Source organism: Ruditapes philippinarum, unplaced genomic scaffold (assembly GCF_026571515.1).
Source record: "Ruditapes philippinarum isolate M1 unplaced genomic scaffold, ASM2657151v2 ctg2664_1_1_1_1, whole genome shotgun sequence".
In the NCBI taxonomy this organism is placed as follows: domain Eukaryota; kingdom Metazoa; phylum Mollusca; class Bivalvia; order Venerida; family Veneridae; genus Ruditapes; species Ruditapes philippinarum.
In genome coordinates this window covers 199,196-225,467 of record NW_026855343.1, presented here as the reverse complement: position 1 = coordinate 225,467, position 26,272 = coordinate 199,196, and the positions used below count along the sequence as shown (strand labels likewise).

At 34.1% G+C, this 26,272-nt stretch overlaps 1 protein-coding gene across 1 annotated transcript; it reads left to right on the top strand.

Moving 5' to 3' along the window:
* The first annotated feature begins 119 nt into the window (after nt 1-119).
* LOC132743019 (integrator complex subunit 11-like) lies at nt 120-25,559 on the top strand. The gene is made up of 17 exons (XM_060731526.1): nt 120-256; nt 2,332-2,343; nt 2,905-2,990; nt 3,937-4,010; nt 7,807-7,918; nt 8,541-8,657; nt 9,120-9,218; nt 10,034-10,207; nt 11,654-11,773; nt 12,314-12,532; nt 13,730-13,819; nt 15,119-15,281; nt 18,219-18,329; nt 18,834-18,898; nt 19,105-19,247; nt 21,795-21,918; nt 25,113-25,559. Exons 1-17 carry the CDS (start codon nt 229-231, stop codon nt 25,176-25,178), a joined length of 1,803 nt encoding a protein of 600 aa, XP_060587509.1. The 5' UTR covers nt 120-228; the 3' UTR covers nt 25,179-25,559.
* The last annotated feature ends 713 nt before the right edge of the window (nt 25,560-26,272 follow it).

The following is a 26,272-nucleotide window of genomic DNA, read 5'->3' as shown; positions in this document are numbered from 1 at the left end:
GTGTAAATATTGCAAGAGTATTTTTTTAAATTCATTCCTATATATAAATTAATAACCAAAGATTATCTTAACTCAAAAAATCGTATCACATAAGAATTGGAAATAGTAATATTTTTCAGAACCGAAAGTACAAATTATTCAGTGCAGAATTGCAACATGTCAGCTTCCATAAACAAGAGAAACCTTTCAACAAAAAATAAGGTTTAATGCTATAAAAACGCGAAAACAATGGCAGAGATTACGATTACACCTTTAGGTTTGTCTTTTTAAAGAATAATTTTGAACCTTTTAAGTAAAATGTTGTCTGTCAACTGATACCTTACCAATTTGTGATGATCATATGATAGAACTAGTCTTGTTTTGATACCAGTGTTGCATCTTGAATTTAAAATTATTGGGGATTGTACCCCACTTAACTGAAAAATGTGGGGGATTTGAAAAAAATATGGGGCACATGCATTTACCTTACAGTTAATGCATCACAGGGTGAGAATAATGCGTCATAGGGTGAGAAAAATGTGCAGCCTGACCGGACGCGAACCCGCGACTTTAGAATACCGTACCGCTACTCTACTGACCGGTATTAATAGAATGCGAAATGGACTCCATTTCGCGAAATGAACTTTTCGACTACGAAATGGACATTAAATGTTTCTTAAATTTTGGTTTAAGTGTACTATTTAATATCATTTTTAATAACGAACAAGTGATATATGACATAAAATTACTATTTAAATAATTTTGGTAATATTTTTTTCATTATTTAAGAAAACAATCGTATAATAATGCCACATAGTTATATGAACAGTGTATTATACAATGTCTTTCAAATATAGAGATTCTGTTTTATATCATATGTTTAACCTGGGAAAAAAAATATTTGTTGTCCCAGATTAAACGTAAGTGAATAGAAAAGATACCCTTTGTGACATGTCAGTTACACCATAATTTGTAAAGTAAATGTCCATTCCGTAAGCGAAAACTCCATTTCGTGGCCGAAAAATCCATTTCGTAGAGGCCAGAATATTTTCAGAAATATGACTATAAAATAGGAAAATAGTAATAATTTAATTGGCTCAATCTGTAGTTTTATGTCATATGTTAAACATAAATTAATAAAAATAATATTACTCATCACGGTTAAACAAACAAATGTCCATTTCGTAGGCGGTAAGTTCATTTCGCGAAATGGAGTCCATTTCGCTTTTTATTACAACCCTCTACCGACTGAGCTATCCGGCCGCTTACACATCTTCTACCGAAATAGTGAACAGTTCCGAACCGTGACAAATGTATATTAGTTTATGCATTTTTTGACAGTAATTGTCTGCTCAACAACAGAAACAAAAAAATTAAATATTGACGACTATTAAATATTGACGAATACTAGTAAAGTGTGCAGATCTAACCATCAGTACTGTGCTCTTGCATATTAACTGGATTGTCTGATGCGCAATTTGGCGAGCATTGACTTCATTAAAATGTGAAATCTGCAAAAATTATGTGCGAAATGTGCAATCACACAGCCTAGATGCAACACTGGATACAATTTACATATACTCATGGATTGCAAAGAAAATCCCATTTACCATCAAAACTTGTAAAGATCTAAACTCAGTAATGTTAATGTTCAAGCAATCATCTGTGAGTAAAAATATTGTGATGTGCCAAAGCTAGATTAATGTTCAAGCAATCATCTGTGAGTAAAAATATTGTGATGTGCCAAAGCTAGATTTAGAGTTATTAATGTTCTGGCTCAGCGGGGAGATATTGTCAAAGCGTAGTGCAACTATCCAAGTAATCATCAGAATGATCCTGGGTTTTTGTTTACATTGTCCTTGCTGAGCCAGGACTAATTAATGCTATACCTAATTAATTTGGCGTGACTAGTTTGACCCATTTTTTTTTTTAACCATTGGAAGACGCCTGTCCAAAATTATCTCAATGTCTCTTTAATAAGTCTAATTAGTTGGACTACACCATGTACAAGCTATTTACAATGCAATGCCAAGAACTATACTCTTATTGCTTGGACAAGAAATTTACTTTTGTAATCATTATTTTGGTATCATATAATGGCGTAATATGACATATAAATGTAATGGTAATATGACATATAAATGTTGAAAGAGATTGCTTATTGTATGTTAATTTCAGAAAATGAATATCAGAAGTGGTAATGCAAAAAAGCTAAATGATGAAAACTAAATAGTACTGATCAACATATTAGGAGTTATTTTGTATATTTTTTTCCCCATAAATTATGATTCTATTTCTTACATATGTTTGTCAGTTTATAGTTGATAATTATGTGTGTGTTGTTTTTTTCAGGTGCAGGACAAGGTGAGCTGGTTATTTTGGCATATTCATCAATATATAAAGCTAAGTTTTGAACTACAAATGTATACTCATATAGTCATTAATTCATAAGCTATAATTGAGTTACATGTCAATTTTCAGAGATAATTAAGATCATTATCAAAACTTATATTTAATAAAATTCCAGAGTTTATTGGCAATTTTTTTTTTTAAAATGAAGTTAAGTAAAAATTCATTTTTAGCTTTGTTTAGTTTTCTGCTTTGAAGTATAAGGGGAACTATTTTGATTGCTGCTGCATCGTAGTCATGCAAAAACTTTTATGTAGCCCATTTTACTCAAACAATTTAAAAGGTATTACATGAAATTTATCATCATCATGACAAGGCACAGTAGATTGACTAGGGGAATCATTCTGAAAGCTATATTATTAGAGTTATGCCCCCTTTTTTAACGTATATTTTTTACGGATGAGCGTTAACATAACATGTTTTGCTCTTGTTGATGATGATTTTTATCTCTGACAAGACCTCCTGTCAATCATATGAAGCCAAGGGATGTAAAATAGGTTTTTGTGTATGTTGTAGATGTTGGTAGAAGTTGTATTTTGGTCACAATTGGAGGGAAGAACATTATGCTGGATTGTGGGATGCACATGGGCTTTAACGATGATGTAAGTTTTTATAATGAAGGAATACTGTGTAAGCTTATAGATAATAACATTTTAGAATTTGTCTCAAATAAAGTAAATAATGTATATTAGTTGTTTCATTTTTAAATTTTACTGAATTCAGAAGTGCTGCTGAATCATTAGGTCTTTGGCATTTATAACTAAACTTGCCCCTTATATTACTGTTGGTGCTGGTAACTTTTTATTTATACAAGCAGGTATCCAGGTAGGTTGTGGAAGTTCAGTAGTTCTACTTAAGTGTTGTGCATGCATGTTTTTTTTCTGGCCCAATTTATGAGTGGATTATTGCGTCATGATCTAGTGATTTTTCTTACTTAATTGGATAAAGGCCTAAGCCTTTTGACTTTGGGAAAAATTATTGCTAAAATTGCTAATTTAAGGAAGAAAAAAAGCAGGTTTAAGTTCAGATTTTTGGGAAAACTGCATGATTTTAAAGAAAATTTCAATTTGGAAGAGGCCTTTTGTATAAGCAGGACAATCACTGTAATCCCAATGTCAAAAAATTATTTATTTTCCTTATTTTAAGAAGAAATTCCCAATTCAAGGAACAAAAAAAAAAAATAAATAAATAAAATTATTGTCATTTTGTTACATTTACGTGATTTAACTGCACTGTGCCATAGAAATTTTTTTTATCTTGCATTCCAAATTGTAATATGTGCTTATGCCAGTGCAATATAAAAGGGGTTTGATTAACCAAATATTTGATTTCATTGTGTTTTTATGTATAGAATATGTTGTCAGTTTTTCCCAATTTGTCATAAATATTATAAAATTCTCAATTATGTGGGTCGGGTCATGTTCCCAAAGTGAGAGGAAGACCCTGCATGTTTGAAATACCCCAAAAATGTGGGAACTTCCTTACAGTGTCTGCAGGACTTATTAAATGAAATATGTTGAATCACTAATTATACATTACTTTTTACAGAGGCGTTTTCCAGACTTCACTTTTATTACACGAGAAGGGAGATTGACAGAACATTTAGACTGTATAATTATCAGGTAGATATTGTTAACACATTTCTAGAGTATAATGGGCCTTTAAAACATTGTATTAATAACTTTTCATAACATCCTGTTTATACCATTCAAATACTAAAGGAATGATAAAATTTAACATAAGTTGGCTTATATTTCTCTAATTTAATACACAGTTTACTTTGGACCATAAATACCCTTCCACAATCAGCATGACAAAATAGTGGCACATACACCTGGTTGGTTGTCCCATTGTAAATATAATATACCGCAAAATTATTTTTATTTGTGGGGCATTTATTTTCGTGATTTTTATGGATAGGTTAATCCACAAATTTAAGATCCAAAGAAATTTCATTTTCTCTACTGTAAGATATTTTGCATCACTATTACATTTCGAGGGTTCAAAGGTAAAAGGTTATAACTGCCACTTTTGCCGAAATTGACTTTTTATGTTTTTTATAATGTACTTATTGTCCTTTATGTCTGACGAAAATATTATATAAGTATTCAATCCTTATAAGGGCAAAGAATCAAAAAGTATTTTGTAATAACTTCTTTTCTACAAATTATTTAGGGGTAAAAGGTTCTAAGTGTACTTATTACCTGTTGTTTACTTGTTGCTCCACATGTTGTGAAGAATCTGTAGTGGAAAAAGGTTATAACTGATTTTATCACCTTTTTCTCCTGACAGAATGCTGCATTCATACAGTTCACAGGCACTATCTGTTATCTCTTTTTCCAGGAAATTTATCTTTTAGAATTAAATGCAGCGAGAATATAACCGAATATGAAAGACAGAAAATATTCAGTACATACTGGTAAATGGTTGATTACATAAGTCAGAGGCAATTCATTTGTTTCCATGTTGCCAATAAAGAACAAGGGAATGTATCTAAACAGAGAACAAAACAAAGAACTATTTCGAATTGTTTTTCACACAGGTAGAAAAGAGGGCGTGAGGGATGTTGCACTTATTCATTATCTCTCATGTACAGACTCAATCAAACCGAGTCTGCAATTTTTATGTAATTTTGTTGTGATTAATGCTTCCGAGGGATCACTTTGTTTCCAGAATTTTTTACTAAAAACTATCGATGCGGTTCCAAAACAGTTGCAAACGCAGTTAAGCACAAAGTGGCAGGGTTAAATGTTGGAAATGACAAGAGAGGGAAAGCTGTGCCTGGAAATAAAACCACGGAATATCACAGATCATTTGTAAAGAAACACAACGAAAGCTTTCCGACTGTTGAATCACACTACATACGAAGACCCCAACAGAAAGTATCTAACGCAAGATTTAAATATAAAACGAATATACTCACTGAATGTAGAAAAATGCAAAGGACAAAATAGAAAGTGTGTTTCAGAGGCTGTGTACAGAATCATTTTAGTACAGAATATAACTTTTTTCTTCCGTCCTAAGAAAGATCAATGTCCACTCTGCAATCTGTATGACACTTTGAGAATAGAAGATAGACTAGATGAGGTAACAAAAGCAAAATATCAAGTACACCAAGTGACCAAAAAGAAAAAAACAGTGCTAGAATGAAAAAATCAGCCGATAAAAAACGCACAAAGAAAGATCCAAAGTTTTCTGTGTCTGCATATTTTGAAAACACCACTCAGTTTAATTGGTGATCTTCGTTACAAAAGAAAACTGTGTTGTTGCAATTTGTCATTCTATGAACTGGGAAATGGTAACGGGACTTGTTATCTGTTGGAGGGGAAACCAGGCTCGTGCAAAGTAGGAACTTTTGTGTACTTGTATGTAACCTCTGTTGCAAGTAAGACATCTGGTATTGAAGAAGTGACATTATATAGTAATGCATGTGGAGGACAGAATTGCAATCAGTTTGTTGCAAGTTGCTTAGTTCACTGTGTCCAAGATATACCACACATCAATGGTAAAACCACACATTTCTTGAAATTGGCCATTCATTAATGGAATGCAAATTCCATACATGCATCTATCAATCATGCAAAAAGCCTTACAATAGTTCATGTTCCATCGCAGTGGGAAACAGTTATATCCTACCAACGCCGGAAGCAACCATATATTGTCGTTCTAATAAAATACAATGACATACTAGATTACAAGTTGTACAAAGAACAAAACTTTTGCTTAATGAAAATCGATGTTGATGGTGAACGTATTAATTGGCTGAATATATATACAATACATGGTTGATTTAGGGATGGATAGGGCTTATCCGGTGAGCTAGAAAGTGTATCTTGGCGAGCTTTAGCAAGCCAAATTCACTTTCGCAGTGAACCGGATAAACCTTTTCCAGCCCGACACCAACCATGTATTTGTTTTATCCTGCTTTTAATAATGTTTTTAGAATAATTAAATGGTTTCATTCTTCTTTTTCCCCGATAAAAAAACATCTATATGTAGTTTTGTTTTGCTGCTAAACATGTGACGTTATCAAATGACGTAATGACTGGAGATAGATAAAGACAAAAATACAGTATTATGGTTTTGTGGTTAGTGAGTTCAAGGCAGTTAGGTTAATGCAGAAGAAGAACAGAAGCAAAGAAAAGTCTCTTAAGGCTCCACGAAAGGCTTATACAGAGAAGCTTCCAATATCTGCTGCAAAAGCTGATTTGATGTCACTTGTTGCCTCTGGAACAATTCCGAAGGAGTGCGAATCATACTATGAGTCATTGCCATGCAGCAAATCTATAAAAGACAAACTTTCAGTGCCTTCTGTTAGTGAGAGTGAAGAAGATGAGTGGAGGTCATAGAATAATTAATGACAAACATTCACATTTTGTGACATGAAACAGTAGTCTTTATTTACTTAACTATGATATGGGTCACTAATATCCTTAATTGCTGATGTCTGGGGTCTGTTTGACTTCAGTTCGATTATATACCAGAGAACATTCAAAATAAATGAAATTTGTAAACTTAGATTTAAGTGCGTATTTTCGTAAACTTTTTAGTTATTAATTTATTTCTGTAGAATCTAAATATTGAGCAGGTACATATTTCATATTTCTATGAATGAAAAGTGTTAATTTTGTGTACGAGTATTAATGTGCATTGTGTTAATTACATTACGTAAGGTTCTTCAAAGTAAGGACATAATTGATAAATTTGCAACAGTAACAATTACTGCAACATCTAAATTTTTCAGAGGAACAAGGCTATAACTGCACTTATAACCTTTTACCACAGTTTATCTCTAAGTTTTATTGCTAAACCTTCAGAAGTAAAAGGTCGTAAGTGCAGTTATTACCTTTTACTGCTCAAACTTGTAGTCTTGACAGGATCTAAGTACATTTATTACCTTTTACTTCTGTAAAATGATATTATTTTGATCTTAGAACTTTAAAACAAACTATAATTACAGTGTTTTATCAGCACCAAGCAATGTAAACTTAACAAAATATGATCTAATGTAGTCAACAAATATGGGAGAATCAAAATTGTTATAACAATATTACGGAAAATAAAGTTGTATGAAAAAAATATGTTTTTTGCGTTTTTCTCGAAATCTTGAAATGGCAGTTATTACCTTTTACCTTTGAACCCTCGATTTAACCTTTTGAAAAAAAAAAAAAAAAAAAAAAAAAAAAAAATTCACAAAATTCACAAAATTAAGTACCAATAAAAGTATTCTTTGTGACAAAACCATGAAAGTTATTGACCATGAAATTAAGTGAATTCATGTAGTATATGAAATTATTAGAATTTGAATTGTTTACAATTGATTGTCATCTTGAAGATTATACATGTATCAGTGATATATCATTTGGCTTTCTTACTTTTGTTACAAGGATAACAATGAAAGTTTTGTATGTGTTTCAGTCACTTTCATCTTGATCATTGTGGAGCATTACCGTACATGTCAGAGATGGTGGGTTATGACGGTCCTATCTACATGACACATCCAACTAAAGCTATATGTCCAATATTACTGGTTAGTCAAGAAATATTGTTATACATTATATAAGTGTAGTGTACATGTAGTGAAATGTAGTGTAGTGTAGAGTAGTGTTAGTAGTATATTGAAATGTAGTGTGGTGTAGTGAAGTGTAGAGTTGTGAAATTTAGTGTACATGATGAAATGTTGGTGTAGTGTATTAAAATGTAGGGTTGTGTTATGAAATATAGGTTTTGTGTTGAGAAATGTAGTGTAGTGAAGTATAGTGTAAGTGTAGTGAAGTAAAGTGTTAATGTAGTGAAGTATAGTGTTAGTGTAGTGAAAAATAGTGTTAGTGTAGTAAGGTGTAGTGTAGTGAGTGTAGTGTAGTGTAGTGTATAGTGTTAGTGTTGTGAAGTATAGTGTTAGTGTAGTGAAGTATAGTGTTAGTGTAGTGAAGTATAGTGTTAGTGTAGTGAAGTATAGTGTTAGTGTATTAGTATTAGTTTTTCATTGTAAGGTGTATCCAGAACAGAAAACATCATGTAAGCTATAATCATCATGCTATTATTATCTTGCTGCAATATATTATGAATATAGATAAGAAAATCATGTTCCTGGAAGCTTGAGATCTAAATATCAAATGAATGATGCATTGGTATTTCTTATGATTTAATAGGAAGATTTCCGCAAGATCACCGTGGATCGGAAAGGGGAGACAAACTTTTTCACCTCAGAAATGATCAAGTCATGCATGAAGAAAGTTAAAGCGGTCAATCTGCATGAAGTTATACAGGTAAATCTTTAAAAAAAAAAAAATTATTATCTGCCCTACAAGAAAATTGCTAAATGAAAGTAATAATATGTGTACCTGTCTTATTTTATGAATTTTATAGGACTAGTAAGAAGCATTTTTGTTATATAATATAGAATGAACAAAAAGGGGAAATAAACTATAGACTTAAAGTTTAAACAAAACTAAATGAAAATTTATTTAAAAGTAAAATATAAGAAGTAAACAAAGAGTTTGATATACACGTTGCAAACAGTGCTAACAATATTAGTAAATTACTAAAAAGAGGTCAAAATATACAAATATTGTATTAATCATCAGACTAAAAAACATATTACTCTTCCAACATTAACTTTTTGATCAAGAGATATTTGATAAAATACTTATGAAAAATGTGCTTATTTTAGACCAATCCACTTTAAAGTAAATGGCTTGATTTTTATGTAATATGTTATTTGATTTCAGGTGGATGATGAACTAGAAATCAAGGCGTACTATGCTGGTCATGTACTGGGTGCCGCCATGTTTCATGTACGAGTTGGACAACAGTCTTTAGTCTATACTGTAAGTGTTATTAGTCTTGTATTCTTCGTTTTAAGACTGGTTTGGTTTTAGGAACCCATATTCAAAGGCTAAAATTTGCTGATTTTTACCAAAATGATGTTAATTATAACAAAAAATTGCACAAGTTTGAGTTAATAAATATTAAAAGTTTCACAAGTTTTTTTTCAAAATTAATCGCATTTTTACACCTTTAAAATTTTCCCAGTTGGATTGACCTAGACTTTTGATGAGATGAAAAAAAAAAGTTAAGTGCAGTTATGTTTAATGATTAGATTTTTTTTGGTTCAGATACATAAATTTTTCTATAAAAAAATTGAAACTTTCTTAGAATTAGAAGTACGTAGCTGCAGTGTATTTGAGTTACGGATTTCTTTTCCTTTTTTGTGAGTAATGAAATACTAAGGAAAATTAATTTCTGGTACTAAAGACTTGCTTCAAGCCTTGGTGTAAACAAGGTTTTGTTTCAATTACAATTCAATTTCACTAGTTAGGTTAAACAAGTTTTTTATCTTGATTATGTGTTGCTATTTATATTTATTAATCCCTGTCAATTATGCTTTTTGGGATTAACCAGTGCTTGTGTCATATGAAAGAAGGATACATAGTTGTGACCAATGTTGGGTAGTCACACACCTTATCCGCTAGGCCACCAGTCCACCAGTCCACTCAAATTTCTTTATCTTACATGCGGACACATGGTGCCTAAAGCAAATAAAATTGTGTGAAAGCCATCTTATTGTATTTCTCTTTTTATGTTTATCTTATACTGAAGTTTTTATTAAGAAACAAAGTTTATTTCATTTATTCATCTATAGGGTGATTATAATATGACTCCTGACAGACATTTAGGGGCTGCCTGGATAGATAAATGCCGCCCAGATCTGCTTATTACAGAATCTACATACGCCACTACAATACGAGAGTCCAAAAGATGCAGGGAAAGGGACTTTCTCAAGAAAGTACACGACTGTGTTGAGAAAGGTGGAAAGGTTATTATTGCAAGCTTGATCATTCCATGCTAAATGCTAAATTTAACATTATTTTTTATAGAAATTTCCGTCTCATAAATTGTAAGTTTTGATGTTTGTATGTTTAATTTACAATATGTGTACAAAGGTATATATTATATTATGCGAAATATGTCATCTGTTTTAAAGTAATTAAGTATGCCTTCTGTTTGTAATGCCAACTGCCATAATGACATGTGTGTTACCAGTATTGAGCCAAGGCAGCTTACATGTTTGTGCTGTCAGACTTTTGTGTCTGTGCTGTCAGACTTTTGTGTCTGTGTTGTCAGCCTTTTGTGTCTGTGCGGTCAGACTTTTGTGTCTGCTGTCAGACTTTTGTGTCTGTGCTGTCAGCCTTTTGTGTCTGTGCTGTCAGACCTCTGTCTGTGTTTGTGTTGTCAGACTTTTGTGTCTGCTGTCAGACTTTTGTGTCTGTGCTGTCAGCCTTTTGTGTCTGTGCTGTCAGACCTCTGTCTGTGCTGTCAGACTTTTGTGTCTGTCCTGTCAGACTTTTGTGTCTGTCCTGTCAGACCTCTGTCTGTGCTGTCAGACTTTTGTGTCTGTGTTGTCAGCCTTTTGTGTCTGTCCTGTCAGACCTCTGTCTGTGTTTGTGTTGTCAGACTTTTGTGTCTGTTGTCAGACTTTTGTGTCTGTGCTGTCAGCCTTTTGTGTCTGTGCTGTCAGACCTCTGTCTGTGCTGTCAGCCTTTTGTGTCTGTGCTGTCAGACTCTGTCTGTGCTGTCAGACTTTTGTGTCTGTCCTGTCAGACTTTTGTGTCTGTGTTGTCAGACTTTTGTGTCTGTGTTGTCAGCCTTTTGTGTCTGTGCTGTCAGACCTCTGTCTGTGTTTGTGTTGTCAGACTTTTGTGTCTGCTGTCAGACGTTTGTGTCTGTGCTGTCAGCCTTTTGTGTCTGTGCCATCAGACCTCTGTCTGTGCTGTCAGACTTTTGTGTCTGTCCTGTCAGACTTTTGTGTCTGTCCTGTCAGACTTTTGTGTCTGTCCTGTCAGACTTTTGTGTCTGTGCTGTCAGACTTTTGTGTCTGTGTTGTCAGCCTTTTGTGTCTGTGCTGTCAGACCTCTGTCTGTGTTTGTGTTGTCAGACTTTTGTGTCTGTGCTGTCAGCCTTTTGTGTCTGTGCTGTCAGACTTCTGTCTGTCCTGTCAGACTTTTGTGTCTGTCCTGTCAGACTTTTGTGTCTGTGCCGTCAGACCTCTGTCTGTGCTGTCAGACTTTCATGGTGTTGCTGTCTGGCTTTTATGTTTGTGCTGTCAGGCTTACATACTTGCATATACATGCTTTCAGTCTTGACTCTACACTGTTATTGACTTTATTGTTATCATTTAACGGGAGTAAAATAAATAATATTAGTTTTAAAAACTGTTTAGATAAATGGGGAATTGCTGATAATTGATGATTTTACATTTCAGGTCTTGATACCAGTGTTTGCCTTGGGTAGAGCACAAGAGTTATGTATATTATTAGAAAGTTACTGGGAGAGAATGAATCTCAATATACCGATATACTTCAGTCTCGGACTGACTGAAAAGGTAACAAGAAAACACTGAATGTGACATGTCTCAGAAATAAGTTATTTTTTAAACCTTTCACATTTCTTTCCAGGCTGCCTGTATAAGCTGATTATAAGCTAGACTGTTCAAAGAGTAGAGAGAGCTAATGTACACACCTTAGCATGGGCGTCATACTTTGGTTAAGTTTTTGCGGGCAAGTTGGTATCTCCAAAACTACTGGCGGGAATGGGTTGAAATTTCACACACTTATTTGAGAGCATAATAAAAGGTTGCTGTTCAAGGCACATACCTTACATGGCTTTTGACAGAATAATTGCCCTTTTTGAAAATTCTACATTATCCAGGCTCTTACTGTACTAACAGCTCTGAGAATAGTTGATCATTCTGTCCTACTAATAGGTCATGTGCTGGAAATAAAAAGAAAATCTTCTGAATAAATGATTAAAATGCATTAACTTACAATATGTTATATTCATAACACACAAGTGTAAAATCATGATATGAGTATATTGCGAAATTTGTGATTGAATCAAGAAATATTCCTGATGTATATTTCAGGCAAATCATTACTACAAACTATTTATATCATGGACCAGTCAAAAAATCAAAAACACATTTGTACAGAGAAACATGTTTGAATTTAAACATATCAAACCATTTGATCGGGCGTATATCGAGAATCCGGGACCGATGGTGGTGTTTGCGACCCCGGGAATGTTGCATGCTGGTCTATCACTACAGGTCTTTAAAAAATGGGCACCGCACGAGCAAAATATGGTAAGTAATGTAGACCATATTATTCTTTTTTCTAGTTTTACTTGTAAAGCAGTGATTGATTTGCATTTTGTTTAATAAATAAGAAATTTATGTACTGAAAATTACCTAGATATCTTGGTTGATTATGAATAATGTATTTTATTTTATATGTCACAGTTCAAAACTGTTCACTATTTCAAGAAAATAGTGTGTAAGTGGTCAAATAGCTCAGTTGTTAAAGCTGCAATGCGGTATTCCATGTGTCCTGGGTTCAAGTCCGGGTCAGGCTGCATATTTTTCTCACCCTGTAACATATTCAAAAAGTCATTTCAAAGGGATTTTCCCGAAAGTTGGCAAAGGTGGCTCTGTGATTACAGTGTCTCTTTCTCAGTGCAGGAATCGTGAGCTCGACTGTGATGACAACTTGATGCTTAATTGAACCGTTCTCATGTCATGCTTCCACGATCTTAATAGTTTAAGTGTCATATGAGGAAACATGGTTGTGACCCCAGTAGTGCTGGAACCCATATTCTCCCTGATTTCAGAAGCAGGCACCTTAACTGCAAAGCATAGGCTCAAGAGACATACAAATTATTCTGTATGGTACCCACATGCTCAAACATTTGAGCCGCGACACGACAAAACCAACATAATGGGTTTGCGACCAGCATGGATCCAGACCAGCCTGCGCATCCGCGCAGTCTAATCAGGATCCATGCTGTTCGCTTACCAACTCTATAACAAGTAGAGAAACTGATAGCGGACAGTATGGATCCTGATCAGAATGCCCGGATGCGCAGGCTGGTCTGGATCCATGCTGGTCGCAAACCCACTATGTTGGTTTTGTCGTGTCGCGGCTCAAATTTTATACTTGTCACTGAGTCATTGGTTTGAAATTATTTTTAAGCAGTTGAAACTTACTTTTCTCACTTAATTGGTATTAGCCTATAGCCTCTTGTTTTTGGGAAGAATTATCGCTGAAAGTGCTAACTTGGGAAGTAAAAATGCTGGTGTAAGGTTAGATTCAATTGGGAAGAGGCATTTTATAGGCCCCTGTTATATATACAAATGTATATAATAAAGGTGAAAAAACTTTGGTTGAAATAAATTGGATAAATAAAGCATTTAACAGTATTTTTGTTGTTATAATGCCAAAATGAAAGAAAGCTGTTAAAACATTTATAATTATGAATTAATTGTGTATATTATGTGTATCAGGTGATCATGCCAGGATATTGTGTAGCAGGCACTGTGGGTCACAAGATTCTGAATGGAGTTAAAAGGCTTGAGATGGAAAATAAACAACATGTGAGAACACCTATATTATATAAATATTTTGATGGTATATAGAAAATATCTCACTGCAAACAAGATATATTCACTATGAGATACTTTATCATAAAAAAGATTTTTGTACATTTTTCTTGCTTTCCGTAGAAAAATTATATGTCTCAATTATTGCATACCATCCATGTCCTGGGCATCCAGGACTGTCCCAGAAAATCAAGATACTGTCATGGAGGCTTATGCATAGATCCCTGACCTACACAATTCTAATCATCAGATTAGTGGATGCAATAATAATTTCACCACAACATATTTGTTAACAAAACAGCACATGTAAATGAGGGTGGTTAAATCTATTGTTATTCAAATGAAAGGTCAGAGTAGGGATCTTTCAATTGCCATCTGCAATCAAAGACTAACCTTCTGAATTTTAGTACTGATAATGGAATATGCCATTAGTATGAGCCTAGTTATACTCTACTGTTGGTAAGTTTTTATACTGAAATCCCTAAAATTTCCGATAGACTGTTCCAAATTCAATGCCGGGGCAAGTGCATTGTAAATTTTCAGTAGGGTTAGGACAAAATATAAAGAGGATATTGCATGAGTGTAGGTTCAATACTGAATTTATTATTCTAGTTGACTGAAATTATCTCATGTGAATCTTTGGCAAGCATAATATTTTTGTATTCAACAGGTTTGTTAGTTTAGTTTAAGCATATTTTATTTCTCAGAATATATATACATGTTACAATTTACAATATACACAGAGCAATTCAAATATTCTTTAAAAAAAAAAGAACAGGATTAGAATGAAAGACAACAAGTCTTATGAAATTCTTCTCCTTAGTGAGTGATTGACATATAACAGGTTTGTTAAATTTAGTAATGAAGCTACACAAATATAATATTGTGTTTATGTGGCAACATGGCCTAGTGGTTAAAACGTCAGACTATTAATCTAATGATCGCAAGGGGCAAGTCCTTGTTTGCTTGAGCAAGAAACTTTACTCTCATTGTTTAGAAATGTTTGGTTCCAGGAACAGATTCAGAAGTGTGTCTATAAGCTTATAGCTTCTTACACAATCGAACTAAAATTAATTCTGTATAAACCAAATATTCTATTTATCACATACTGGGAATAAAAATCACTTTTTCTTTAACAAACTTATAATGTAACGCTAAGATTTAGAATCTTATGCTATGTTTGTGTGACGTAAATGACATGACATCAAAATATATGGGGCCTGCAGTGCAATTTTTATTCAGCCATAAAAGTGGAACAGTATATGATACAATAATTTATTTCCCTGATTTCAGATAGATGTAAAGTTATCAGTACAGTATATGTCATTCAGCGCCCATGCTGATGCTAAAGGAATTATGCAGCTTATATCATGGTGTGAACCGAAGAATGTCATGTTGGTACACGGGGAGGCAGCTAAAATGGACTTTCTGAAAAACAAGATTCAAACAGAATTTGGTACGAGCTTAAGGTCTATGTTGAAAAATATGCACTTTGTTAGGTTTCTAAATATGCAAATTGGAAAAATAAAAAGTTATGTATTGGTTGGCAAGTAGTTGTATGAATAATGTACATCATTAACAAGCAACAAAAACACGAGCATTCAGTAATTATTTATTGTTGATGTTTCTGTTGTATGCCTTCATCAGTGAATAACATAATAAAATTACTGGAAGCGACATCATAATGAAACACACATTAAATAGGCGAAACAATTTTTATGCCCCCGGGCATATAGTAATTGAACCGTCCGTCCGTCTGTTCGTACAAGGTTAACCTAGAACGGCAAGTTGGGTTTTTCTTAAGTTCTACCTGTACCAATGGCTTCTTAGTTAACACACTTTCTAATCAATACAAAGTACATGATCTGGTCAAGTTACATAACTATGGCTTCCATATTTACCAAGTTATTGCCCTTTTCAGCACTTAGAAAATGAATAATGGTTCAAGTTGGAAATATCTTAAGTTCTATCTATACTAATGGCTTCATAATTTCCACACTTACTTATCAATACAAAGTACATGATAGTGCCAAGTTATATAACTGTGTCATCCATATTTCCCAGTTATTTCCTTTTTTTCACTTTGAAAATAGGGCCTTGTCTGGTTAACCTATTCCGGCAAGTTGGATTTATCGTAAATTTCTCTTAATTGCTTGATTTATTTAATGATATCTGGCATATTTGGTAGGTGGATACCTTTAATGGTCCTCTAATTTTTTGTGGAGTAAGTGGTCTCTAGGGTCAAGGTCAAGGTCACTGGTTTAGAAAATAAATTTAAACATTTTTGCTCATACAGCCTTTATTTTTTGGTTGATGTCTTTCATGTTTATTACAAACATGCCAAGGGAGGTCCTTCTTCTTTGGGTATAGTAAGGGGTCATTTGGGTCAAGGTCAATGTCACCAATGTCAAGGTCACCAATGTTAAAAATAGATTTTTACATTTTTACAGGTGTATTAACCATATTCTACAGACAGATGTCGTTTATAATTGATAGGAACATAAATTTGATGGAGTTAGTGGTCAGTTGGGTCAAGGTCACTAGTGCTAAAAATTTATTATTACACTTTTGCCCATACAGCCTTTATTTATTGACAGATATATTTCATATTTGGTAGGAAGATAACTTGCATATTATTCTTACTTTGGATGGAGTTAGGGGTCAGTTGGGTCAAGGTCACAAGTGCTAAAAATAGATTTTTACACTTTTGCCCATACAGCCTTTATTTAGTGACAGATTTATTTCATATTTGGTTGGAAGTTAACTTGCATGGTATTCTTCCTTTGGATGAAGTTAGGGGTCAGTTTGGTCAAGGTCATCAATGCTCAAAATAGATTTTACACATTTTTGCCCATACAGCCTTTATTTATTGACAGGTGTTTTTCATATTTGGTAGGAAGATAACTTGCATGATATTCTATAGGTGTCAGTGGGTCAAGGTCAATGGTGCCAAGTATAGATTTCTTACATTTATATATATTTGATAAAGTTGAATATTTATCACTTCACAAGTCATAGCAATGACTTGGCAACTTATATATTTCACAATTACAAAATGCCATGACTCTGTCAAGCTATATAACTTGTGTTGCAATGTTTCTGTCCATAACTGAGTGAACGGGTAAACATTTTTTGAAATATTGCTACTGACAAGAATCAGAGCCTGGGCCATTTGTGTTTAACAAACACGTTCTTGTTTTAAAATTAAATTTGTTTATGACCTGGCTATTTTTTATACACAATTACATGTATAATAAACAGAATGACATGTCTGTAGTGTATCATATTGGTTCTGTGTGAAAATATAACATATATCAGTTATTAATGTAAACTGCGAAAAATAATGTTAATTGCAAAAAATAATGTAAAATGCAAAAAGTGATGTAAAATGCAAAAAAATGATGTTTGTATGTTTGTTTGATCGGGTTTTATGTCACACCGACACAGTATAGGTCATATGGTGACGTACCAGCTTTACTGGTGGAGGAAGACCTCAGGTGCCTTTCCGTGCATTATTTCAGGCACAAATGGCACCTGAGTAGAACCACTGACGTTCCGCAAGCTATCTGGGTAGCTTCCTCACATGAAAGAATCCAAAGTCCTTGTCATGAACCCACAGCGGTGACGGGCAAGTGAATTGAAGTCAACGACCTTAAAAAATGATGTAAAATGTGACAAATTTTCTGTTCATTATATATATTTACAAAATGTTCTATCGGGCATTACTTAAGTTCATCTGATTGGAATGATTGCTCTGTTGTCTTCATCTCATCATACAAAAACTTTAATGTATCTCATTATTCAAACATGTTCAAAGGTTCCAACATGAAACTTGGAATGCTTGTTTATCATGACAAGACAAAGTTGTAAGAAATGGGACATTATTCTGAAAGCCATATTTTTGGTATTTTGCCCCTTTTTAGCTTATTAATAAATGTTGCCTGTAACAGACAATCACTTGTTATTGTTATTTTAGGATTGCAAGCAACAAAGATGGTATTGGGAAGAATTTGTTGCTAACTGTTTCAACATTGAGAGTTCTCAAATTAGTAGAATCATTGTCTCCACTTGAATTTAAGGGCATAGGGAATAATATTAAACACTATATAAAGGTTGTCCTTGGCCTAGTGGTAAAGGTCATTGACTTTAAACTATTTGCCCCTCAACCCTGTAGGTTTGTAATCGAAGTGAGGATGCAATCCAGCTGGGTTACGGAAAGTCAGTGGTTCTACTGACTTGGGTGCATGGAAGGTCACTAAAGGTCTTCCTCCACCAGAAAGTTGCCATGTGACCTTAACTGTGTTGATGTGATGTTAAATTGACAACAACAAAAAAATAAATAAAATAACTATTGCTTGTATATAAAGAAAAATATTTTTTATTGCTATTTCAGGTATAGATTGTTACAAACCTGCTAATGGTGAAACAGTTACCATAGAAACTCAACATAACATACCTGTAGATATATCACTTAGTTTGCTGAAAAGAGAAGCATCTTTTACAGGTAATAATACAGATGTTATAAATATTACAAATTAGTTATCTGACCAACATTCTTAAATCTTATCAGGCACACTGTTTCCTATTTGTTTTACTTTTTTGTATATACATGTACTTACAAATTATATTTCTCCACATTATTGAAGTCTCTTGTACTGAAATCTATGTACTTGTCATTTTCGTTTTGTTTTAATGAGACATCCTTGTCATGCAATCCCTTGATAAAAATATCACCTATTGTCAACTGTAAAAGTTACTCTTTTCATTTCTTTTTATTCCTAAAAAAGTCCTCTGACTTATGTTATGTCATGAAAAAGATTAAGTGGCAATATATTTCCTTTTATTTGAAAATCAAGTCTAAATTTCTGTATTATAAATGACTATTCCATTTTCATCACTGATTTTTGGAACTGTTCACTATTTAGGGTAGAATATGTGTGAGTTGGCGGATAGTTATCAAGTAAATATTTTGTTATTTGTGTAAACATTATTTTTATCATATTTGCAGGATTAAAAACACCAGATCCGAAGAAACAAAGAGTTTTACATGGTGCACTTGTGATGCGAGGAAATGTATGTTAATATTTATGTTTTATCATGTGTCACTTAATAATGCAAATATTTGAGAAAATATTATTCTGGGTTTCTTTTTTCTTATGTCAGAATATGATTTTGATGGAAATATTTTTTTAATTTTTTTTTATTTTACATGAGACATGCCTAGATGTGTTTGTAGTAAAATCCTGTCTGTATTTATGTTTTTGGTTTTAATTTACTAGAAACTGCAGTTAATAGATCCGGATCAGGCCCTGCGAGATCTTGGTATTAAAGAACACAACTTGAGATTTACATCTACATTATATGTGGATGAAGATGGGGCTTCAGAGAAACTAGCAGAGAAAATCTACATGCTGGCTAAAGAGTAAGCTTACATTTTTGTTTTACATTTAAATGTCTAGATATACTGGTTGCCATTTTGTAGGAATGAAATATAAATAGCGGATATTGAATGAGTGTAGGTTTAATACTGTATTTATTGAACAAGTTGAATAATATTGTTTTATTCGTTAAGTTCAATAAATCTATAAGAATTTAACATTCTATTCTATTGAAAATAACAACAGTTTTCAGATAAAAAGAGTCATTTATCATTGACGCACCTACGGTGTAACGCTAACATAAGAGCGCTTTAATGTTCTGTTTGTATATATTGCAAAAGACGTCATGTCAAAGTGTTATTACACTAATTTAATATTGTTTTTATTACATGGCTTTATTACACTCCTGTGACGTAGTTTATGTGATATAGTATGATTATTTATATATGTGATGATTTCTACATTTGTATGAAAAGTTTATCTGAAGGTTTATTAATTGTTGTGCCCCCACATTAGTGGCGGGCATTTAGATTTACCCTTGTCCGTCCATCCATCCGCACTCACAGGAGAGTAATTATGTGGCTAGAGGGACAATAGGTAACTGTTCTTTCTCTTTGATGTCATTCATTCCGTAATGCTTTTATGTGGCTATTTTCTTTTGTGTGGCTAAAAAGAACAATAGAGAGAACAATACAGTAGCCACATAATTACTCTGCTGTTAGAACGTCCGTCCTTCCCTCCGTCCCTTCTCTTTTGTGTCGCACGAAACTCAAAAAGTATTTGACCTAGAGTCATGAAACTTTACAGGAATGTTGATCAGCATGTGAAGTTGTGCACCTGGGTATTTCGTCTGGATATTTTTAGTATTTTTAGAGTTATTGCCCTTGACTTAGTAAAATTTTGCAATTTTCAACTTGTGTCGCATGTAACTCAAAAAGTATTTGACCTAGAGTCATGAAACTTTACAGGAATGTTGATCAGTATGTGTAGTTGTGCACCTGGGTATTTTCGTCTGGATATTTTTAGTATTTTTAGAGTTATTGCCCTTGACTTAGTAAAATTTTGCAATTTTCAACTTGTGTCGCATCTAACTCAAAAAGTATTTGACCTAGAGCCATGATACTTTACAGGAATGTTGATCAGCATGTGTAGTTGTGCACCTGTGTATTTTCGTCTGGATATTTTTAGTATTTTTAGAGTTATTGCCCTTGACTTAGTAAAATTTTGTAATTTTCAGCTTGTGTCGCATGTAACTCAAAAACTATTTGACCTAGAGTCATGAAACTTTACAGGAATGTTGATCAGCATGTGTAGTTGTGCACCTGGGTATTTTCGTCTGGATTTATTTAGTATTTTTAGAGTTATTGCCCTTGACCTAGAAAATGTTTGCAATTTTCAACTTGTGTCGCATGTAACTCAAAAAGGATTTGACATAGAGTCATTAAACCTTATGGGAAAAGTGCTCAGCATATTTAGTTTGTTCCGGGGGTTTCGCTTGTGGATTTATCCAGTATTTGTAGAGTTATTTCCCTTGACTTAGTAAAAACTGTTTCATTATGTTGTTATTTGTTCTCCGAGTGCTTGAGTGCTTGAGTTAGAATCGACCAACTTTACAGGAATAATGATCAACATCACTAAATTACAGGAATAATGATTCACATCACTGTGAAGCTATGAACGTGGGACTTTGCATGTAGATTTTTTTCAGTTTTGTTAGAGTTATTGCCCTTGACTTACAGTAGTATAAATTTGCAATTTTCAACTTGGGGTTTGCTTGGGGATTTATTCAATATTTTTAAAGTTCTTGCCCTTTACTTAGTAAAAAGATTTTTAGTTTTCAAAAAATATTTGACCTAGAGTCATAAGATTGACAGAACAGTGGCGCGGTGGGGGCACCCGTGTCCTATGGACACATTTCTAGTTTTCTTTTTGGTATGATGTGGATCTTGCAATGAAGATGATTTTGATTTTCAAGTTTATTTGATTTTTTTTCTACATTACAGTCAATGAAACTAAAATAACATACAAATATTATTCTACAACTATAAAATTTCCACTGATCTTTCATTCGTGTTAAGTCAAATATTGAATTTTTGCTTGTTTACTTGCATGTTTAGTTTGTTGTTCTTTCATTAAAAGAATAAACAAATAATTGCTTCATTGGTGGGATTGAAGCACAAATGGTCATTATCTTAACTACTGGTGTGAAAGATGTAATTAATGGTAATTTATGCATGGTCAATGTCACTAAAGATAATAAAATACAGAACTTTTTCCATAGCATATCTCCTCCATGCATGATGGGATTCTAATGAAACTTCATAGAAATGTTCACCACAAGGGGGTTTCAACTCTGATTGACTTGTCTCTCGCCAGCCACTAATAATAACCATGTGAGGGAGCTATCTAGTTATCTTCTGTTAGGTTTGTTATTCTACCGAAAGTGCCACTTTGCCAGAAACAATGCAGACTTGCATCCTAACTTCCTCAAACAGCAAAAACTTGATATACACCACATAAGTTAATCATAGTCATTATGATGTGAAAAGTCAACATTATGTCATTCTTTTTCAAACGTTTTTTTTTTTCAGGAAAATTCCGGACCAACCTTCCCAGTACTCATCTGATGGTTCCGTGTCTGTGTCGGATGTTATGATAACAGTCTCTGGTGAAGATGATGACACTAAATCTGTACTTGTCACCTGGTCACATCAGGTAAAAATTACTGTACTTGTCACCTGGTCACATCAGGTAAAACTTACTGTACTTGTCACCTGGTCACATCAGGTAAAACTTACTGTACTTGTCACCTGGTCACATCAGGTAAAACTTACTGTACTTGTCACCTGGTCACATCAGGTAAAACTTACTGTACTTGTCACCTGGTCACATCAGGTAAAACTTACTGTACTTGTCACCTGGTCACATCAGGTAAACCTTACTGTACTTGTCACCTGGTCACATCAGGTAAAAATTACTGTACTTGTCACCTGGTCTCATCAGGTAAAAATTACTGCACTTGTCACCTGGTCACATCAGGTAAACCTTACTGTACTTGTCACCTGGTCACATCAGGTAAAACTTACTGTACTTGTCACCTGGTCTCATCAGGTAAAAATTACTGCACTTGTCACCTGGTCACATCAGGTAAAACTTACTGTACTTGTCACCTGGTCACATCAGGTAAAAATTACTGCACTTGTCACCTGGTCACATCAGGTAAAACTTCTTGTACTTGTCACCTGGTCACATCAGGTAAAAATTACTGCACTTGTCACCTGGTCACATCAGGTAAACCTAACTGTACTTGTCACCTGGTCACATCAGGTAAAACTTACTGTACTTGTCACCTGGTCTCATCAGGTAAAAATTACTGCACTTGTCACCTGGTCTCATCAGGTAAAACTTACTGTACTTGTCACCTGGTCACATCAGGTAAAAATTACTGCACTTGTCACCTGGTCTCATCAGGTAAAAACTTACTGTACTTGTCACCTGGTCACATCAGGTAAAACTTACTGTACTTGTCACCTGGTCACTTCAGGTAAAACTTACTATACTTGTCACCTGGTCACTTCAGGTAAAACTTACTGTACTTGTCACCTGGTCACATCAGGTAAAACTTCTTGTACTTGTCACCTGGTCACATCAGGTAAACTTACTATACTTGTCACCTGGTCACATCAGGTAAAACTTACTGTACTTGTCACCTGGTCTCATCAGGTAAAATTTACTGTACTTGTCACCTGGTCTCAACAGGTAAAATTTACTATACTTGTTACCTGGTCACATCAGGTAAAACTTACTGTACTTGTCACCTGGTCACATCAGGTAAAACTTACTATACTTGTTACCTGGTCACATCAGGTAAAACTTACTGTACTTGTTACCTGGTCACATCAGGTAAAAACTTACTGTACTTGTCACCTGGTCACTTCAGGTAAAACTTACTATACTTGTCACCTGGTCACTTCAGGTAAAACTTACTGTACTTGTCATCTGATCACATCAGGTAAAACTTCTTGTACTTGTTACCTGGTCACATCAGGTAAAACTTACTATACTTGTCACCTGGTCACATCAGGTAAAACTTAGTGTACTTGTCACCTGGTCACATCAGGTAAAACTTACTGTACTTGTCACCTGAACAAATTGTCACATCAGGTAAAACTTACTGTACTTGTCACCTGGTCACTTCAGGTAAAACTTACTATACTTGTCACCTGGTCACTTCAGGTAAAACTTACTGTACTTGTCACCTGGTCACATCTGGTAAAACTTACTGTACTTGTCACCTGGTCACATCAGGTAAAACTTACTATACTTGTTACCTGGTCACATCAGGTAAAACTTACTGTACTTGTTACCTGGTCACATCAGGTAAAACTTACTGTACTTGTCACCTGAACAAATTGTCACATCAGGTAAAACTTACTATACTTGTCACCTGGTCACATCCGGTAAAACTTACTGTACTTGTCACCTGGTCACATCAGGTAAAACTTCTTGTACTTGTCACCTGGTCACATCAGGTAAAACTTACTGTACTTGTCACCTGGTCACATCAGGTAAAACTTACTGTACTTTGTTACCTGGTCACATCAGGTAAAACTTACTGTACTTGTTACCTGGTCACACATCCGGTAAAACTTACTGTACTTGTCACCTGGTCACATCAGGTAAAACTTCTTGTACTTGTCACCTGGTCACATCAGGTAAAACTTACTGTACTTGTCACCTGGTCACATCAGGTAAAACTTACTGTACTTGTCACCTGGTCACATCAGGTAAAACTTACTGTACTTGTCACCTGGTCACATCAGGTAAAACTTACTGTACTTGTCACCTGGTCACATCCGGTAAAACTTACTGTACTTGTCACCTGGTCACATCAGGTAAAACTTCTTGTACTTGTCACCTGGTCACATCAGGTAAAACTTACTGTACTTGTCACCTGGTCACATCAGGTAAAACTTACTGTACTTGTCACCTGGTCACATCAGGTAAAACTTACTGTACTTGTTACCTGGTCACATCAGGTTAAACTTACTGTACTTGTTACCTGGTCACATCAGGTAAAACTTACTGTACTTGTCACCTGGTCACATCAGGTAAAAATTACTGTACTTGTTACCTGGTTACATCAGGTAAAAACCTACTGTACTTGTCACCTTGTCACATCAGGTAAAACCTACTGTACTTGTTACCTGGTCACATCAGGTAAAAATTACTGTACTTGTCACCTGGTCACATCAGGTAAAACTTACTGTACTTGTCACCTGGTCACATCAGGTAAAACTTCTTGTACTTGTCACCTGGTCACATCAGGTAAACTTACTGTACTTGTCACCTGGTCACATCAGGTAAAACTTACTGTACTTGTTACCTGGTCACATCAGGTAAAACTTACTGTACTTGTTACCTGGTCACATCAGGTAAAACCTACTGTACTTGTCACCTGGTCACTTCAGGTAAACTTACTATACTTGTCACCTGGTCACTTCAGGTAAAACTTACTATACTTGTCACCTGGTCACTTCAGGTAAAACTTACTGTACTTGTCATCTGGTCACATCAGGTAAAACTTCTTGTACTTATTACCTGGTCACATCAGGTAAAACTTACTGTACTTGTCACCTGGTCACATCAGGTAAAACTTACTATACTTGTCACCTGGTCACATCAGGTAAAATTCACTGTACTTGTCACCTGGTCACATCAGGTAAAACTTCTTGTACTTGTCACCTGGTCACATCAGGTAAAACTTACTGTACTTGTCACCTGAACAAATTGTTCTGAGCAGAGACATACAATCGGCACATTTATGTGATAAATGATATCTTATAAATGTTTGTTTATAAGTGATTTATTTATTGCTTTATTTCAAATAGCTGTACATGTATTTTCAGGATGAAGATTTAGGCAGTGAGTTGATGGACATCATGAAAAATGAACTACCTGTCATTGTGGACTGAATAATTTAATTTAGGGAATACAAGGAAATTAATGTGGACTAAATGTCAAAATTTAACAACACATACCTGTGTAATGTTACAGATAAAGGAGGAAAGAAGAGGAGAATATTCTGATGATCTGCAATGACTTAATTAAATGTAGACACAAACATGTCTTCATTACAGTGTCCATTGTTATTACAGTGTCTTACTTGTCTAAAGAGACCAGTTCTTAAAGAAATACTCAAGATGGTCTCTCATGGCAGGTTTGGAGGTAGATTTGCTGTTGATAAAAAAGGAACTAAAATGTTGATCTTTAGAGAAAGGTGTTCTGTACATGGAGGTTTTTTGGTGATCTCTAAAATAGGTGTGAATTTATCTGAGTCTCATCAGAATATTGTTAAATCAAATTTGATAAAATACAAAATGTATATAAAATTTGGCTTGACTTTTATTGATTCTGACTGTCCACTGTATGGTTTAGAGATTTGAATATAAAAGTAACTTTCTGTAGTTAACTCAAAATATATGGTCTCTCAATTTTCGGATTGTGGATTTGATTCAAAATGGGTTTGTGACATTGTTTTGTATCTAAGGACACATGCACCAATCAGTTTATGGAATAAGCCAATTCAATTTTTTTCACCACAATCTAGCTTAAATGAATTTGTTTTAAAATAACCTTATCTCAAGAAAGCAACAAAATTGCTGCAATTTTGATGAAAATCTTTTATTAAAAGGTGTATAAATTGAATAAAGTCTGCATCTAACATTACATATACATTCTTCATAATTTTTGGAAACTGTAATGATAAATAATAAGTTTTTAAGAAATAGAAATGATAGCATTTCTGGGGCATAATGGGCCTTTAAGAAAACTGTACTGGAGATTTGTGATGGTTTTCTCTACAGCGACAACCCTTTTACAGCTACTCCAGGCTGTATAATAGAAATTATAACATAACCGTCGTTATTGCCGCATTTAATCCTTTGTCTGTATGGGCAGCTGATTTTATCCCAGTGCAGACCAAGATCATGGTCTGAACAGTTTGCTATTTAGTCAGTTCATATTTGAAGATTTCCCTAAAAATGATGAATGGTTTTGCAGAGACTCA